Source organism: Eschrichtius robustus, chromosome 7 (assembly GCF_028021215.1).
Source record: "Eschrichtius robustus isolate mEscRob2 chromosome 7, mEscRob2.pri, whole genome shotgun sequence".
NCBI lineage: Eukaryota > Metazoa > Chordata > Mammalia > Artiodactyla > Eschrichtiidae > Eschrichtius > Eschrichtius robustus.
Window position 1 is genome coordinate 137055019 of NC_090830.1, and position 19410 is coordinate 137074428.

The 19410-nt window shown below is 45.7% G+C and overlaps 1 protein-coding gene across 3 annotated transcripts in view; it reads right to left on the reverse strand.

Annotated features, from left to right (window-relative positions):
• Positions 1-1292: 1292 nt before the first annotated feature.
• The window catches only part of C7H10orf143 (chromosome 7 C10orf143 homolog), a 39956-nt gene continuing 21838 nt past the window's right edge, over positions 1293-19410 (reverse strand). Inside the window, exons 2-4 of one of the 3 annotated variants that reach the window (XM_068548764.1) lie at positions 14316-14489; positions 14155-14217; positions 1293-1733 (exon numbers count right to left, since the gene is read on the reverse strand). In XM_068548764.1, coding sequence (XP_068404865.1) covers positions 1704-1733; positions 14155-14217; positions 14316-14489 — 267 coding nt within the window. In that variant the 3' untranslated portion in view covers positions 1293-1703. Of the gene's footprint in view, positions 1734-4446; positions 4778-12592; positions 13320-14154; positions 14218-14315; positions 14490-19410 lie in introns of those variants that run through there. The other 2 variants (XM_068548763.1, XM_068548765.1) reach the window with 2 other exon arrangements.

Genomic DNA, 19410 nt, shown 5'->3' on the forward strand with positions numbered 1-19410 from the left:
CCATGCTGCGTTTTCTCTTTACCGTCTAAGAACTGTAGGAATTCGGGATAAAACTGCCGGTTCCCGCACGCTGGCCGGCTTCACTTCACCCCTCTCGTCACGTTCACACTGAGGGGCCGCCTCATACGCGGCTTTTCCAGAGAAGGTCGCCTGCTCTGGCCTCAGAGGGGCCGTGTGGCAGGGCAGGGGACGGACCCTGATTAGTGGCCAGGCCTCGGTCTCACTCCTGGGTCTCACGCTAACGACAGCCCGTGGGTCACCAGAGCCTTTCATAGAGGGACTGCGGCCGAGACGCTAGTGGCAGCACGGGGAGGTGAGCCCTGACCCCACCCACGTCCGCCCGACTCTACCCAAGGGCGTCCGTCCTGCGCCAGGCAGGGTGCTGCACAGGGGCTCTTCCCCCCCAGGAACGCTTTCAGTCCGTGTAAACGGCTGGGGCGACCGCTGTGCTGCTTCCATTACCAAAACACCTAGCTGTGACTATGTGGTCACCTCCTCGCCCCATGAATTTGGGGGAAAAGGAAGAGCTTATACACAAAACAAAATGTTGTCATCTAAGAATTTTCACGTTTTCCATAAAAATTAAGATGTGTATCTCATTTGGAAAAGACAGAAGCAAATTAAAGCTCTTTAAAGATGTATTTTTAAGGCCACAAATGTCAATACTTTCTCTCTCGGCCTTGACTGGCGTTTCCTCAACAAGTCACAGCTCTGCGATCTTGCTCGGGGTTAACTGTCTAGTGACTCCAAAGATGCTGGGGACAGAAAAGTCAGCTTTCTGTCCTGAACCTGGCAGCGCGTCCAGTGACTGTGGGTAATCCATATCACAGACGGTCGTACTAGGTCCCTTTCTGCCCCATGTCTTCTTCTGCCCCGTCTTTCCAGTATGAGGTGCCTCCGTGACTACACACGATGGTTTACGGCTCGGGCTCTTCGGGACGTGGATGCTGCGGCCGGTCCCCGGCAGGGGACACGGCCACACGGCTAACGCAGGGCAACACGGCGAGCACGGGGCTGCGTCTGCCCGGGCAAAGGACCCGAGAGCAAGCCTACGAGCCAGTGGTTTCACCGGGACCCGTCTCTAGGTGACAAGGGCATCTCAGGGCGCCTGCAGACCCAGGGGAACAATGCCAGTCTCCACAGTCAGGCCATACACTGAAAACCGAAGAGAAGGTGAGAAATTCCCATTTCAACATAAAGGTGGCCCTGCGCCTGGTAAGTTCAGCTGGGGAATCACACAGAACAGACTGGATACTAACATTTACTGAAATTCAGTTTAAGATTATAGAGCGTTTTCAATATAAAAAATAAGACTTTTAATTAAAAAAGAGTACATTAAGCAGCTCTGGATACATCCACAAAACAATAGAAAAGTATAAAGTGGGGCTACATCTGGATATGGCTCCATAAGCTATAGGGCTCTCAAACCTCACAGGAAGTTTGATACTGAATTTTTTAAACTTTTAAATAATGCAATTGATTTTCTTCTCAAGCAAGATGCATTTGAAAGGAGGCTTCATGAGGAGTAACATTTGGAATCTCTTCTGGCTCTGGAGCGGAGGACGGTGGGATTTCCTGACGGGAGGGTACCAGGCGCTATTTGAACAGGTGGGCACACACATCCACCCAGGAGAGGTTTACATTCGCTGGCACATGAGGGTTCGAAACCACAACCGGAATCTTCCTTTTTCAGCTTGCATCTTCTACCAGCTCTCCATATGGTTAAAATGTCCCTACAGTGATAAAACAGCATGTCATGGGAATTAGTTTACCTTGGCTTTACATTCACCAACACAAAGCACTGCATTTAAAACAGCTGAGCTAACACTTATTTCTGTGGTAAGTACATGTTTACAGAATATATATAAAATATTATAACTAAGATATTTAAAGCACTTCCTACAGTGCCTGGTACATAGAATGTTCTCAATAAATGTTACTCCTCTTCTCTCCCACAGTTCTATGAGAGGGAAAAAAAAAGAATAAAAATATCATTTATAAATTCATAGTTTTTAAAAATGATGTCTGAATATGGACTATGGATTCAGCACAAAAGCACTGCAGCAGGGGCCAGGGTCTGCAAGTAACCCAGCGTCGGGAGGATCCCCACCCGGGCGCCCGCCCTCCCCGCCCCGGGAGCAGACCTCCTGTCTCCTCACCTTCACCCGCAGAAGTAACTGGGACCACCGGACGGCTGGGGGCAGACCCGTGGCCAGACACTGTGCCACCACGAAATGAGAGGTCTTGTCCAGCATCCAAAAACCTTTATCACACTTGCCACTATCCCGGCAAAGAGCAGTGTGGCTCCGTGGCCCCTGGGCAGAGGCTGGCAGGGCACCCCTGCTCTCCAAGGCCGCGCCCTGGTGGCAGAAGGCTCGCTGGGCTGGCTGAGGCCAGGAAGGGAGCGGCGGGCCAGGCGGTGAGGGGACAGAGCAGTCCGGTCCACGATGGCATCCTGTTTCCTGGAAGGCGGGTGCTGCCCTGAGCCACGGGGACCCAACAAGAGAGACTGAGGACTTGCGGTCGGCAAGGGAAGCAGCACCCAAGCTCGTGAACACCCGTTTCACACGGATGGCTCACTGGGGTGATTGGAACGGGATGCTGTGGCTGATGAACCTGACGAGGGGTGGGGAAGGCTTCACACCGTGGACCACGGAGGCACAGCACAACCTTACAAGATGGGAGATGGCACCCCAGGCAGTGAGAACAGCAGGTCAGAGCGTTCCAGAACTGGAGCACCTGCCTGTGTGACTGAAGCCAGGGTTCATGGTGCACAGAGACAGGGACGGGAGATCTGCCTGGAAGGTCAGGGGAGGTCAGGCTGGGCCAGGCTGCAAAAGGTCCTGAAGACCACGATGAATACAGGGGCTGGATTTGTTCAATGGGCCTGTGTTTCCCAAAACACTCTCAGAAGCACATGTATAACAGGCATCCCTTGACAAAAGGATGTTCTAGAGATACCAGGCCGAGCAAAATCAAACTCATCTCTTCACTTGATTTCTCGGGACCAACAGTCTAATGTACCTCAAACCTCCAAAGGTGGGGAAAGGATGCAGCATTTCCCGAACTTCTCTGGCCGGAAACTCTTGTCAGGAGCCCCTGCGCAGCAGGGCCCCCGGTGGGGAGGTGGGGAAGAGGCCAGACAGAGCGTGGAGGCTCTGCGGAGGGACCGCGGGAGAGGGAGAGGAGGGGACAGGTCAGCAGGCAAGGCTGCAGAGAAGACGGGCCTCTCGGGAGAGAGACTGGGGCTGGGGGCAGGGGCGGGGAGAAGACGAGCGATGCTTTTTAATTAATTTCATCATCACCGTCGTCAACACCACTATGTGGCTCAAAAAAATTTTTTTTGTTGAAAAGGTCTTCACTGAGATGTCTCATTCCTGCCCCCATCCCCACCCTCCTGGTTGGATGGGGTGTACATGAAGCCATGCTGAAGGCAGAACAAATAGGACTTGGGACAACCGGACGCGTGAGACATAACAACAAGAGGACCGAGATCTAGAATCTCCCACACAAAGGAACCTGTAGGAACCACTCATTTAAACCTTCCACCCAATCTCTGTTCCCTGACCCGACTTCAAGTTCCCACGTCACCATGTTCTTCTCCCCACAGTCCAGTTTGTCAATGTCCCTCTCAAAGCCCCTCTCAAAGCTCGGACCCCCAGGGGCACCCACAGAGGACCTGCCCTGTCCCTGATACAGATGTGAGGTCTGACGTCCTCAGACTCCGACACGCCTGGTGGCAGGGACCAGCCACTGGAGGCACGTCTGATGGGGGATGTCTGGGCACTGAGCCCCTGATTGGGGTTCATGCTTTAGAGGGACCCCTCTGGCCGTACCTCTCCATGGATGTTCCCACCCAAAGGCCCTGTCCCCTTCTAGAGCCTATCCCCTGGCTAGGCCAGCCTCTCCTGCAGGTGCATTCTCCTGAGACCACAGCACATCACTAGTGTGGTTGCTGCAAGCCTGAAAGATGCCCACGGGGCGGGTGCTTGTTGGAGAGGGGTGTGGAGATGTGGGAGCAGGAACGTGGACGGGGTAGACGTGTCCATGTGCACATGCTCAAGGCCCCTTGTCATGTAGGACAGGGCCTGAGCTGAGGAGGGGGGTGGGCCAGGGGCCAGCTTTCCCTCATTCCACCATGTCCCGGCGTGGCACTCTGAGAAATTCAAGAATTCTATATTTGAACCTGGCCTTCCACCTTGTCAGGAAGGATTATTTGTCTGTATAAGTCTGAAGTAGTGCTGGAGAGCAGAGCACAAACCAAGGAAAAGAAGACTTGATTCCTGCGGTGACGTTTTGCCTCTGTTCCAGATTGTCCCGTAGCTCCCGTGTGTGGAACGTGTCCCAGCCTAATCCGCTAGCACCCTTCTAGGGGGCGGGCATGGCCGACGCGAACAAAGCTTAGTACTTGTCGTTACCCAGCGACAGCGTCTAGGGAGCAGCTCAGAACAACAACGAGCACACCATGTTTATAAGCAGTCTCCTACTGAATATCTTTAAGGGGATCAAGTTTGGGAAGCAATCCATTTAGACCAGGGAAAGGATAAGTGGGTAGCACTGAAGTCGGGGGAGGTGGACTAGTGCGAGATGACACCCCATAACCTTCTCCACTCCTCTGAGGCTGAGTCAGGTGCTCACGCCGGGAAGGAAGACGCAGGCCTGAACCCAGGCCCAGGCTTCTGCAGGGCGCAGCTCCACCAGCCACGGCAGTGCGACGGGCAGCGCTCTCACCCCAGATGTGCAGGATCAAGAGCTTTGCAGAGGAGCTGTTGTTGAGCTTGCGAGACAAACAGGCAACTTTAAAAATAGGGTATAAGGGGCCTGCGTGCCACAACTCCTGAGCCCGCACCCTGGAGCCCGCACGCCACAACTCCTGAGCCCTCACACCACAACTCCTGAGCCCACGCCCTGGAGCCCGCACGCCACAACTACTGAGCCCACGCTCTAGAGACCGCAAGCCACAACTACTGAGCCTGCGCGCTAGAGCCCGCGAGCCACAACTACTGAGCCTGCGCTCTGGAGACCGTGAGCCACAACTCCTGAGCCCGCGCACCACAATTCCTGAGCCCGCGAGCCACAACTCCTGAGCCCACGTGCCACAACTACTGAAGCCCACGCACTTGGAGCCTGTGCCCTGCAACAAGAGAAGCCACCGCAGTGAGAAGCCCGCGCACCTCAACGAAGAGCAGCCCCCGTTCGCTGCAACTAGAGAAACCCCGCGCACAGCAACAAAGACCCAACGCAGCCAAAAATAAAGAAATAGGGTATAAGGATGAATGCATATTCTAGGAAAAGTCTTTTTGACTTTAAGACCCAAAAAAAAACTGTAGGCACAGCTTTCCTGGACTTCAAAAGCAGGCATTAAGGACAGACTCTCCAAAATACATACAGGCTGTTCTCTTACATAAGTTTGCTTTATCTCAAATTCACTGTCATGGGCTCAGGAAGGGACATCCTGGCACCTTGGAGCGGATGCTGACGTCTTAAGAGGCTGCCCTGGAAGGAGCCTCAGGACCTTAAAGCGCCCACTTACCCAGCGCTGCTGCTGCTGCTTTTAAAAAAGATTTCTGTTGCTGTTTTCTTTTTACCTTTTGACCCCCTTCACCAAGTTCTCCCCCCCAACTTCTGGCAACCACCAATCTGTTCTGTGTATCTATGAGCTTGTTTTTTTTTTTTTTAAGATTCCACATATAAGAGAGATCATACAATATTTGTATTTTTCTGTTTGACTTATTTCACTTAGCATAATGCCCCGAAGTCCATCCATGTTGTTGTAAATGGCAGGATTTCCTTCTTTTTATGGGTGAATAATATTCCATTGTACGTATAGCACAATTTCTTTACCAACTCATCCATCCTATTTTTGCATGTTTTTCTTATATTCAACAATCTTGTTGAATATTAGTTCTAGCAGTTGATCTGTAGATTTTCTTGGATTTTCTATGTAGATAATAATATCATCAGGAAATAACAATTTAGCTTTTTTCCTTCCCAATTCTTGTTGCCATTGTTTCTTTTTCCTTGTTTAATTGTCTGAGTTAGAAACCCTGGTAAGCAGAAGTGGTGACAGCAAACAAACGTGTTTTTCTCTTCACCAGCAGAAATGCCCACTAAGTGTGAGGATCCTTAAACCTTACCAGGATAAACCCTTCTATTTCTGGTTTTATCATGAGTGTGATTTGGAGTAACTGAACACTGGTTTCTGTCTCTATTAAGATGATCATTTGTTTCTGTTTTCCTCCTCCTTTGACCAAACAATGTAGTCATTTTTCTAATGCAAGTCATCCATGTGTTCCTTCATGTAGGATTTCTTTAAACCTATAAAGCCATCTGGGATGGTAGCTTTTGAGAACATTCCCAAATTATTCCATTGTGATTGGTCTACGTTCTCTCTTCCGGAGTCAGTTTCGGCAAGTGAACTACTATGGGGGGAAGAGAATTCCCACTGCACTGGTCATTCTAGCTCTGAGCCTAGCACAGCCACGTGTTCACACAGGACAGTCCCCTTAGCATTTCAGAGCGTTATTCCAAGGTCTCTGGTGTCTGTTACTAATGGCGGGGTCTGTTATCACTCAAATCACTGTTTCCTCATGGATACCAGTCCTTTCTCTCTAGCAGCTCTCCAGAATTCTGTCTAATGTTCTTCAGTTTCACCATGATGGACGTGCACATACGTCACGTCCAACACTCACCAGGACTCCTCAGAAACACAAAAAAGGATAGACAGCAGTATAACAAACACCCATGATCCATCACATAGCTTAAGAGATAAAATATTACAGATACTGAAACACCCGCCATACCTGAGCCCTCACTCCCTCGGTAGAAATAACCTTCTCGTGCTGAACTCAGTCTATCATTCTCAGGAATGTTTTTCTTCTTTTAGTTAGTATGTATCCACGTTTTACATGTTGCAAATTATACCTAAATGGTGTCATTTTCTTCTGTAATTTCCTTTTTTAAGTTCATCCATTCTCACTGTAGCGTATATTTCACTGAATAAATATAGCCGATTCATTTATCCATTCTCCTATTGATGGACGTCTGTGTGGTTTCTGGCTTTCTGCTAAGCAAACAACGCTACAATTATTTGGTACACATTTCCCTGGGCAACTCTGAATATGTACCTAGTACTGAAACTTCCAGGCCACAGGGATACCCACCATCACCTTTACTACACATCTGCTCTCCAAGTCACTGTGCCAGGTTATATTGACTCCAATAAAGTGGACAGACCCTTCAGGTCCACATCTTCACCCACACTTAAATCAGCAGACATTTTTAGTTTTGCCACTTTGGTGCTTTAATTGCATGCCCTTAATTATTAGAGAGGTTGGACCTCCACTTAATATTCATTGGCTGACTGGGTTTCCTCTTCTCTGAACTGCCAATTCGTATACTTCACCCATTTATCTGCTACTCTCTGTTTTGTGTGTTGCAAATGTCTTCCCTGCTTTACGGTATCTTCTTAAACAGTGAAGGAGGAATTTTGATATGCAACGTCTTATGTGTGTAGTCAAATATGTTAGTCCTTTCCCTTTGGGTTTATTAGTTATTATAAATCTTCCCAACGTCATAAATATATTCTCCCATACTTTCTACTGAAAGTTTTAAAGGTTTCTTGGTTTCTTTGGGGTTTTTTTTTTTTTCCACATTTAGGTTCTTTACCTTTCCCCCACTTCCCAGAATTGATTTTTGTGTGGGGTAGAGATCCAATTTTATTTTTCCTCATATGTGGATAGCCAATTGTCCTAGCACAATTTATAGAGTAACTGGTCATTCCCAGCTGACTTGTAACACATTGTCTGTAATATATCCAGCGCCATATATGCATTGGAGCTACATTGCTTGGTCAACTAAAGCTCTCGATTTTATTCACTTGTCTATCTGTCTACCCCTATGCCAGTAACACTGTCTTAATTACTATAGCTTTGTAATATATCTTGACATCTGATTGGTGATCTCTCTCACCTTGTTCTTCTTCAAAACTACTTGGCTACAAATGCCTTTTTTCAATTTTGGGAAATTCTCAGCCATTATTCTTTTCAAATCAGATCTTATCATTATCTTTTTCTCTCCCATATTCTAAATTCCTTCCTTCTGGATTTCCTAATGAACCTTATCACTCTTTCCTCTGACTGCTAATCACACTTTTTCTCTCTTTATCTCTCTTGCTGTATTTTGGATGATTTCCCCGGATAAGTCTCCTAGTTCACTAATTCTGTCTTCAACTGTGTCTAACCTGAGAATTTTTTTTCACTTCAATGACTGTATCATTCATTTTTAGAAGTTCTTTCTTTTTTTTTTTTTAACCTCCCAATTCCTTTTTCATACCATCCTTTTCTGCATCATGGCTCTATTTCTTTTAAAATCATTTTTTAAATTCTTAAAATATTTACCTTTACAGTGAACTTCAGGTTCTTCTATTAATTCAGATTCTTACAGGTTTGTATTCTCCTGTTTGTTAAGAGTTCCTGACGCCACTCCGCTACTCCACCCCCAGCCCTGCCACGGCAGACTTGTCCACGTAGTTTATATCGTTCTATTGTGGTCTCATGCGCAGCGCCAGCTGTTTCCCTCTGAATCCTGTACGCTCTGGATGGTGGAAGCATCCCTACAGGCGGATTCTGACTTTGCCACTAGCCGAGGCTTTAAGGACTTTAATAGTCTGTGTCTATTTTTATGTTCATGCTTTAACTTTTGATTTTTGTAGCACTGAGACAGAATAAACTTGGAGCCCACACCCATGTATGGCCCGGTATTTTAATTTCTAATCCCCTTTTATGGTATAGGCAGATCTTCAAGGAAAAGAACTTTAGGCAAGGGTCCAAATTCTAGCTCCCACACCTCCACTGGCCAAAGTCTCATCTATCTCTGGACATCAGCATTCTAGCCCCCATGCCCTGGGCCCATTCTAGGACCAAACCCAACAAAGGCCAAGACCTAACAACAGCCACAAAGGAATATGTTTGTATCCACTGCTCTGCTTCTCTCTTCACTTATTATATAATTAACTATGTATCTAATGTTTTTATCTGTAGCAGGAAGGGATACATTTGCATTAGCTTAGTCTAACGTGCTTGTAGGAAATCTAAATTGCATTTTTCTTAAAACACTATCTTTTCTGTAAAAATCCATTTCACCGTCTCCTCATAGTATAACATTTTATTCCTAGAGAAAGAAGGTTTAGTTTTGTTCTTCTAGTCACCTGAAGGCTATCTGCTCCTTCAGAGCCTGGAAATGATCTCAACAACATAGTTAAAAAAATTTTAACTATTTTTCTGGCATCCATATTCAGAGAAAGCATTTACTAACAGAAGTTATACCCAAAGATTCTGTCAGCAGGTCTATTCAAACTCGTCTATTTTGGGATTCACGTCTGGCTACACTGACACAGCCAAACTCCTCTCTTGGCCGGCTTGTTCTTCCACCGTTTGAATAATTCAGCCCTACGTCTCAGCCAAGAAGCTCTCACTGTGTCTGGGAATGACATCCGCGAAGACCCACCGCCTCGCGCCGTGCTGCTCAGAGGGGTTAGAGCAGGTCGTCACCGTGCACAGTCCGGGAGTGCTGCTGCCACGCGGGCTATGAGCACAGGACCAGCCAGGAGAGCGGGAAGAGGAGAGGGCTGCGGTGTGGGTCCTGGGGCCACCACCTCCCCATCAGCCACGGTGCGTGGTAGGCCAGTCACTTAACCCCTGTGGACCTCATTTTCCTTACCTGTAAGGTGACAGGGTTAGACCGGTGGCCTCTGGGGTCCCTGACAGACCTCGGGGAAAACGCACAGAGCGCAGTTTGATTCCTGCAGAATGATCAATGAAATTCCCGTTGACCCCTCTATGACTGTGTTTCCTTCTCTCAGGACGTAAGAGTAAAGGACTCACGAGGAGTAACTGTTGCTGAAACAGGACACAAAGAGCAACCGACTGCACACAGATCTGTCTGCACCTACAGCCCAGTGTTACATTCTCATCCCTGGCCCTTGCTCCTGCCTGACACCTGGGCCCAGGAGAAAGAGAGAATCCTGTTTACACCGGCTTCTGGGTCCATTCCATTTCAGTGCAGTATTTACAGATGCTACAGATGTAGGAAGCAGTGGCTAATAAGACAGATAGGTAAATAAAATAAGGCAAATATTTTAAAGGTCACCCATTTGGAGATAAGAAGTAGTACAAGGAAAAAAATGTATCCATTCAGAATCAGAATAATCATCCCTGGGCTCCTCCTGCCATCTCTACAGGGAAAACGGAGCCCAGACAACAGCTGGGACGTGCCCCCCACCCCCACCCCCCACCACCGCGCCTACGCTCACGTTGCCCGCCTCTCTTCTTCCCCTCCCCCAACACCACTGTCCGGCAAAGGATTTCCATGTCAAAAAGTGATTAACATCGAAGCTTATTAAGGCTGCTCCCTTAGTATTTGCCCTCAACGCTGACGAACAGGCTGCTATCCAAAATCAATTTGTTGGGGATTGGGAGCAGGGGGGTGGTCCACAATACCAAAAACATCATGTTTTGCATGTTGGCTTTTATGTGGCAATTCACTACCAGCCTGGGTTAAAAACCCAATAACCCGAGATAAATGGAAGCAAAGGAGTACCAGTGATGTGCAATATAAAAGGCCTATCTTTTCAACTTAACGCCCAGGTTCTCTACTCTGTGGGCACTCCTAAATGCTGAGCCTGCTGGGCAACCAAGACCCACAGGGCTACATTTAAAACTGCAAGGCTTTTGTTTTCAGGAGGATTTGTCCACTCCTTCGATGATTAGCCCAGGTGGGGTCCAGTCAGAAAAGGGAAATCAATCTAGGTATTTCATACAGAGGGATGTGGGATTCAACTTCACAAGTGATGGAGGAAAAGAGAAGCCACACAGGGGAAGGGAGGCAAATATTCCCCCAGTAGAAGCCCCACCCTCCTGCAGGCTGGGAGGACAAAGGGAGGAGACGGTGTGACTGCAGAGCCCTGGAGCTGGCTGGCTCCACCCAGCAGGAGCTGGGACCGCAGAGGGAGGGGCTGAGAGGCTGCCTCGGGCGGGGCAGGGGGAGGGAGCCATGCCCTGGGAGATGCAGGGGAGACGAGCATGGTGAACGGAGCTGAGAGAAAACGGACAAGTGACTGTCACGCGGACCCAATAAAGTCTGAAGGTGGCCCCTGCCCTGAGGAGCTGTAGAGCATCAGTGGCCAGGTACCATTCAGAAAACGGGGTGCTGAGGACACAGCACTTCCCCCCGGCGAACACCTTCACTCTGTTCTTCCTGTAGTTTCCTGCCTGATAATGCCCACCCGCTTTCACGCATCTTCCTTTCCTAATCACGGAGACCTCTCACAGTCTCACTAGGTCTCATTTAATGGGTAGAATCTCCAAGAAGAGCGTGATTTCCATGGCACACTTGGCTGCCACGGACCCCTGTGCCAGGCGGGCTGAGCTGACGGAGGAAGGAAGCGGGCCGCAAGGCGCAGCCCGGCCTTGGGACCACTCGTGGAAGGAAAGGAGCCTGCGAGAGACGGCGACCATCACCCTGCTCCTGGCCTTGCAGCCTGCACGGTGCACAGCAGCGAGGGTGGCCCGCCCCGGGGTGGGGGGTGGGCACCTCCCATGACATAACACCCCGTCCCACCGCCTCCGTTGGGGATGGCATCACCCCAGTTGTCCGTGGCGTGAGCAGGGTGACAGGGTGGAGAGGGGCTCTTTCTAGGTAATAACTTGTACCAGGAGCTGAAGCGGGCCAGTGATCACCCCACGACACCGTCAGCAACAACTGAATCAGTCACCCCGCGACGGCGAGCTGGGACAGAGCAACCAGGAGACCCGCGTGCCGCCTGGAAAATGGGCTTGAGAAGGTTTCTGCAGAAAACGTCCTTGCGTACGTGAGCAATCAGGAAAAGCTCCACGGGAGAAAGACAACAGGAGCTCAGGCAGCCAGCTGAGACACAGCCACGTGAGAATCCAGAGCAGAACCCATCGGGTCAGCTGATACCCCACTGAGGTCAGAAATACACCAGAGAACTGGGATGCAAAGGAGGTTTTCAGGGATAAGCACCAAACAAGCTGAGAGACACAGGTAAGTTTCCCGTTAGGGATTCCACACAAACTCCCCAACATAACCTCTGCGTCTCTTTGAGCCAAGGTCGCCATCCCGGGTCAGCTATGGGAACTGTGGGCCAGGACAGGGCGGGCTTGCGTGTGAAGTGGGGGGGCACACTTGTGAATGGAGCTGTGTGTTTAATAAAGTCTTCTGAAATTTGGAATTGCTGCCCATTGGTGATTTACCGTTAAGCACTTCTCCCTGGGATCTTGCATTTCTAAAAATACTATTTGCTTTTTATTTAACACTGAGCCTTTTGATGTTCTAGAATACAAAAATAGTGTCTTATTATTTTAAAAGCTTAAGAGAGAAACTAGCCATATTATTAGAAAAAGAAGATATATGCAGCTATAGTCTGTTCAAATATCAAGAGGTGTGACTTTTCAAATTCACATTTCAATCTTTATTTACATAAGACTTTTAGAAGTAGTGGCTGTAAATATTAAATCACCCAAGCTTGGGTGAAATTTTATTGAGAATAACTACAAATAAAGGGAAACTGATTTTTTAAAGTCGGTTTCTGAAATTTAGATGAAAAGAATATCGAGCATTAACGAAAAAATGATATATTTACATATCAATATAGGTTTTCTGTGCGCAGATTCATCTCCTAGGAAACATACAGAGGCAAGCTTGGGGAATTACAAAGGAAGGAAAACCCTAATCAAATAGGTACTGTTGTTCAAACAGAACATTAGCTTAAATGATCCAATCAGGTGCTTGGGCCAAATTTTTTTTTTCTTTAAGCCGTTCGTGCCAGAAGAGGACCTCTCAGAGCATGAAGAATCCACATTACGTTCCAACTGTTTGCCCAACAGATGGGGGATTTGAAAGATACATTCCATGGAAATGGGGTAAGAACAAGGAAGGTCCTGGTTAGTCACCAGCATTAATGCAATCTACCCATAATGGGGTCGTATTATTTACTCGAAATCCAGGGCATGTTTGGCAGTTACAGTGAATCAACCGAAATACAGTAAGTTCAAGTTGCTGTATCTTTGATTTCACCATTGTTCAGGATTACACCACAAAACGCAATATAACCTGCGGAAAGTTCCCGGAAGATAGAGGACAAAAAGTAGAGAAGCACATCGGGGCAGGTCTGCCACCAACCTTTGTCTTCATATTTGTCTGATGACGTCACAGAGTCAGAAGTTCGCGTGGGTGATAAGCGACACAGTTCTAGGCCTCAGTTTAAAACAAGTCATTGCCTCTCACTATAAAACAGTCGCCTGCAATGCAGCACGAGAAGACTATAGTTTACTGACTCAGTCTTTTGCTTATCAAAAACAGCAATGTGTTTCTCTAAAGATCTTTAGGGGGCAATCCTGAAAATACTCACACAGACACACACACACACAGACACTCCTGGTTTCTATGTGGAAATTAAACACAATTCTATCTTACTGCAATATGAAGACTGCAAATTTAAAATTAAAAAAAAAAACAAAAAACAAAATCCAAGAATTACAGCGGTTTCAAACTTATTAACTTGTTTTTAGAACAAGTTCAGAATTAGTAACAAGGGTATCATGATGCTAACGCACATTACGATTTTCTGCCCAGCACAGGAGACTGAGACTCTGACTCTGGTCACGTTAAGACCTCCCTTTACTTTGAATTAATGGTGTGAATACTGTGTTTCTCCTTCTGAAATCTGTGGTTTGTGTGAAGTTTATGCAAACGTGAAAGAAAAGCTTAAAGAGGGAAAAGAGAAAAAACAACGTTGATTCCTATTTTGATAAGTAAATGAGGTTAGGACTTCTCTCTAAGATGTACTCAAATAACCTCTATTTTAACCATATCCAGAGACCTGTTCCCTTCCCTGAACCCTGTGTTTTAGAAAGAATTTAAAATGTATATTCAATTTCTATTTCCAGTCTGAAGCTGGAAACAAATTAGTTTGCAGCCGGGTAGAATGCTAAGAAAAGCTTATCTGCACCTTTTTACTCACATCCTTCATTCCTTAGAAACGTAACTGCTGTTTTTATGAACTTTGTTTTATGGATCTAATATTTAAGGCCAAGTCTAGCTTTTATGTCGCAGCAAGAAGGTTAATGCACTTACAGACTCCCCCGCAATGCATCTTGGGCAAGGCTGGGCCCAGCTCTTTCCACCGTCCTGAGGAACCTATTTAACAAATCACAGCCACAGGTGAATCAGAACAGTGGTTATTTACACCTTTCATTAGACATTTAAAGGCTGGTTTGGTGGGAGCAGAAACCTACCCCCACGCTTGGTCGCCCCTGGCCACCGTCTGGCCTCGGTGCAGGGAGGTGGCCTCTGGGCTGGGCATCTGGTGACTCGGGCTCCTTGCTGCCCCAGGATGCGGGCACGCGCACCTTCACCTGGGGGTAGCCCCACTCCTGCGCCGCTGCTTCTAATCTCCTGCATGCCCGTTTCTGCAACAAACAAAATCTCACTTGAGATGGCCTCGTAAAGCACACAACACTCTAATTGAATTTGCTTTCTGAGAACCTCAGCTGCAAAGACAGACCCCTGTGGAGCTGGGAAAGTCTATAGGACATTTGAGGAGATGACTTTAAACACCATCAATTACACTTAACCTCATTATTTCTAGCATTGTCTGATATTTACTTAGCTTTACGGATTTAAAAGTCATTTTAAACAATTTTGGCCGAAACTCTTGTAATAAACTATTGTTGACTGGTTTATTGATATTGAAAATGTACAAAACCCATAAATTTTGTTCAAGAAACTAGTTATACGCTTCAATACATTTTGCCTGGTATCAAGGCAAATACTTTCTTAATATAATATGAATAATTCACATGTGGATAATTCTTTGTCTTACTGACACTGAAGAGTAAACTAATTTTATTTATTTCAAAAGTTGCACACACAGCCCATAACTGATAACCTTTGGGAAAGTCAGCATTTGGCTTTTGCTTCCCCATGAACTAAAGATGAATTACAAAAGCAATCCTCCAAAGCTAAAGGAAAACGGTTCACTCTCTAAGTGCGAAGACTGTGTACTTTGCGGGGTAACGATGTTTTCAGTGACACAGAGCTGAGGGTCAGGAGGCCGCTGCAGAGGGTCAGGAGGTCCACCCCTTGCCAGTGCCAGCATTCCGTCCTGGGTCCCTGGGCCAGAGGGCGGCCCCGCTGGTGGACAGCTCCCACCTGAGTCAGAAAACACCCCGGTACCCGGGCAGCCCACACACCCTCTTCGGTCACTGGCAAACCATCGTCATGACTGGTGCCAAATCTGTTCATTATCTGTCCTATTATTTATTTATGGTTTTCTAAATTGACTTTTTTTACTTAATGGATTTATCTAATGTATTGATAGAAACCGCCTATCATGGGTTTAGAGTGCTAGTTTTACTCTTCCCTAACATGCCTTAAAACAGATACCTGAGGATGAAAATGGAAAACGCTGACCTCTGAGCCTCTTAAACCATTGAGAATAATGTCCTGGGGTAAATAAAGTGTGGAATCCAGGCGGCTGAGACAAGGGCAGAGGCAGTCACCCCCCTGCCTACAGTTCTTCCTGAACACTGGGAAATACAGAAAGGTCACAGTCACTTCTGCACTGAACCACACCCTGGGCACAACCTGAAATCAGAGAACACTGACACCTGAGAATACGGCCAGTGAGAATGAAAAGCCACCAAACCCCAGTGCGGGGTCCCCTCTACTCCAGCCCACACCCCCAGCGTGGCTCCACGCTGAGCAAGGGCAGAAGCAGAAGCTGTGAGCTGGACGGAGTGGGGACGCCAGTGAGGGTGTGAGTGATCTGCCCCCGGAAAGCCCACCCAGACACGGCAGACGGAGCCCCGGAGCACAGACTCGGGGCAGGGCCTCCAAAGTCCACACCGTGGAAACAGACAGACGCCATTTAAAGAGGCTCTCCTCCAAACTCACAGCTCCTGAGAGGGAAACAGGCAAATGAGTTGGGGGAGTGCCCCTTGGGTGCTGGGTGGTGAAAATGAGAAGGAGAAAGAGGGGAAGTTAGGGTCCTGCAAGCAAGGAGGACCATAATACCAGGGGCCTCATGCCCTCCCCTGTCCATCACCAAAACAGACAGACAGACAGACACCTGCTACACCTGGACTCAGCCAAATTAACAGAAGAACTGCCATTAGACCAGCAATCTTTACAAAACACCCAATAACATAAAAATTCCTCCTGAAAAACAACCAGGAATCAAAAGAAGATTGTAATTCAAACAATCTAAAAACATACTTAAACGCTCAAACATTTGAGGATACGAAAAACCACCTTGAATGAGAAATGTAAAATGTAAAAACAGAAAGGGACAAAAGCAGGGAGAAACCAAGAGACTTGAATGAGTTCAGGAAAGCAATGGAAGGAAAAAGCACAATTATCTCAGAAATGAGGAATAAATTATAAAATGCACTAAGGAGATTAAATTCAAGTGAAAATTAATAAAAGGCACCAAAGAAGGACAGCAGCACAACCAAGAGAAGGAAAAGAACATAAAGAAAAAAAAAAAAAAAAGGGAGGAAAGGAAGCAGTGGAAATGGAAGACAAAGAAGGAATAACGTTCATAAATCAGAGTTCCGAAAAGAGGAAAGCAAAATAATGGAGCAAAACTAATGTTTAAAACTGTAACCTAAGAAAACTTCCCCAAAACAAAAAAAATGACTGAATCTTAAAATGAAAAGGCTCACAGGGCACCTGGGAAAATTATCCCAGAATGATCAACGCTGAGATATATCCTAATAAAACTAGGAGATTTCAAAGATAAAGATAAAATCCTCAAGGCCCCTGGGCATGCAGATCAATGAAAGTGCAAAGGAACTGGACTGGCATCAGGTTTTTCAAAACCAACATACAAGTAAGACGACAATGGAGAAACATTCTTTTCAATCTCAATGAAAGAAAATAAGAATTTTAAATCCAGCAAGCTGTCCTTCAAATATCAAGATTACAGAAAAAGAGTTTCAACATAGATGAATTTAGAGAATACTACACCCATCAGCCCTTCCTGAGGATTCTATGTGAAGGTAAGCTTTATCTCACCAAGTGATGACTGGGAAAATTCCAGCATAAGCATTTTTTGTAAGCATTTGAAAGTATTTAGATGTACATCTAAGACTAAATTTAAAATAAAGGTGGGATTAGGTCAAAAGACTAATGTGCAAATATTACATACTCTGACAAAGCAGAAATAATTCAACTAAAATATGAGAAACAAAGGGGGAGGGAAAGAGGAAAAATTCTGACTGTGTATAGGCCAATATTGTATAAGTGACAGGAGCATATTAAACGATACTGGGAAAAAATTGATAAATCAGACAGTAAAGAGTTAAATGATAAAACCGATTACTAAGGACATTAAAATAGGTTTAAATACAAAAGTAATCACTAGAAAATACAAATTCTCCTAAATCCAAAATAAAAAATCTCAATAAAAAAGCAAAGAATACAGATTGCATAAAGAAATAGCAAATATAAGAAAATATACATAATTATGGAATATTATGATAGAGTTGCACGCAAATAAATCAAGTCACGTCAAATATTAATGAGCTTAACTCACCTATTTTTTTTTTTTAATTAATTAATTAATTTATTTATTTTTGGCTGTGTTGGGTCTTCGTTTCTGTGCGAGGGCTTTCTCTAGTTGCGGCAAGCGGGGGCCACTCTTCATCGCGGTGCGCGGGCCTCTCACTGTCGCGGCCTCTCTTGTTGCGGAGCACAGGCTCCAGACGCGCAGGCTCAGTAGTTGTGGCTCACGGGCCTAGTTGCTCCGCGGCATGTGGGATCTTCCCAGACCAGGGCTCGAACCCGTGTCCCCTGCATTGGCAGGCAGATTCTCAACCACTGCGCCACCAGGGAAGCCCTAACTCACCTATTTTTAAAGAAAGGTTTTAAATTTGGTTCACAGAACAAGACTCAATTATATGCTGTACACAAGGGGCACACCTAAAATAAAATGATTTTGAAAGGCTAAAAATAAAAAGAATGGACAAACATATACCGACAAATGAAAACAGAAAGAAGGAATAGACCAAGTAGATTTCAAGCCACAAAGCATTAAATACAACAGAGGACATATTTAATGCTAAAAGCCATAGTTCACAATGAAGACTTAATGCTCATGAACATCTATGCACCAAACAATATAACCACCACCTTTACGAAGCAAAGACTATACAGAGATACGAGGAGACAAAATCATGCTAATCATAGGAGACTTAATACACCATCCTCAGTACAAGGCAGAGCAAGGGTTCCAGAAAGTAAGAAGAAGACAGAAGATCTAAATGGCGTTCTCAATCAAGGTAGATCTTATGGATATGTGCTGAACTTCATACCCTGATAACACAGAATCACATTCTTCTCAAGAACCTACAGCACATTCACAACAACTGATCATATATTAGGTCACAAAGGAAACATCAATAATTTCCATGAGGTAGAAATATTGAAAACAACACTTTCTGATCACAAGGCAATAAAGCTATACATTATTAACAAAAACAAAAAACAGAAACGCACATCCACCTGGATATTTTAAAACCTGATTATTGACTCCCAGATGAAAGAGGAAATATAACCTGAAAGCACAGAATTAAAAAAATAATTACAAGGAAAACACTACCTATCAGAATCTATGCAATGGATTTAAAGCAGTTATCAGAGAAAAATTCATTATACTAACATGTTACCAATAAAAATGAAAGAATAAAATTAATGAATTAATAAAATCTCAGCTCATAAAAACTAGAAAAAGAACAACACAGTAAACCAAAAGAAAACACAAGGAAGGAAATAATGGAGGGAAAAGCTGATTAATGAAGTAGAGGTTTTTCCATTGAAAAATAGTAGATCTAAATCCTGGGGATTTGGGGGTGGGGAGAGAGGAATTAACAAAACAGACAATCCACTGGCTAACTTAACCGAGAAAAAAAGGGGAGAGAGCACAAATACAGAAAATAAGAAATGACACAAGGGAAATAAAATGAAACACAAGAAATTTTAAAAATCGTAAGAGACTATTTTTGCAGATCTCTATGCAGATGAATTTGAAAATGTAGACAAAATGGATAACTTCCTAAGAAAATTCAGATGACAAAACCTGACCCCATCAGAGATAGGAAGCTTAAACAGATGACTGCTGTAGAAAAAAAACCAGAAAGGGTTATGAGCAAGTACCCCACAAGAAGCACCAGGACCAGCCGGTTCCACAGGGGAATTCCACTAAACTTTCAAAGATCAGATCATTCCGGTGCACTGCACAGAAATTATTCCAGAGCACCGAGAAGGAAGGAAACTTTCCAACTCCTTTTAAGAAGCGTGTATAACTCTGGTAAATCAGATAAACAGAAC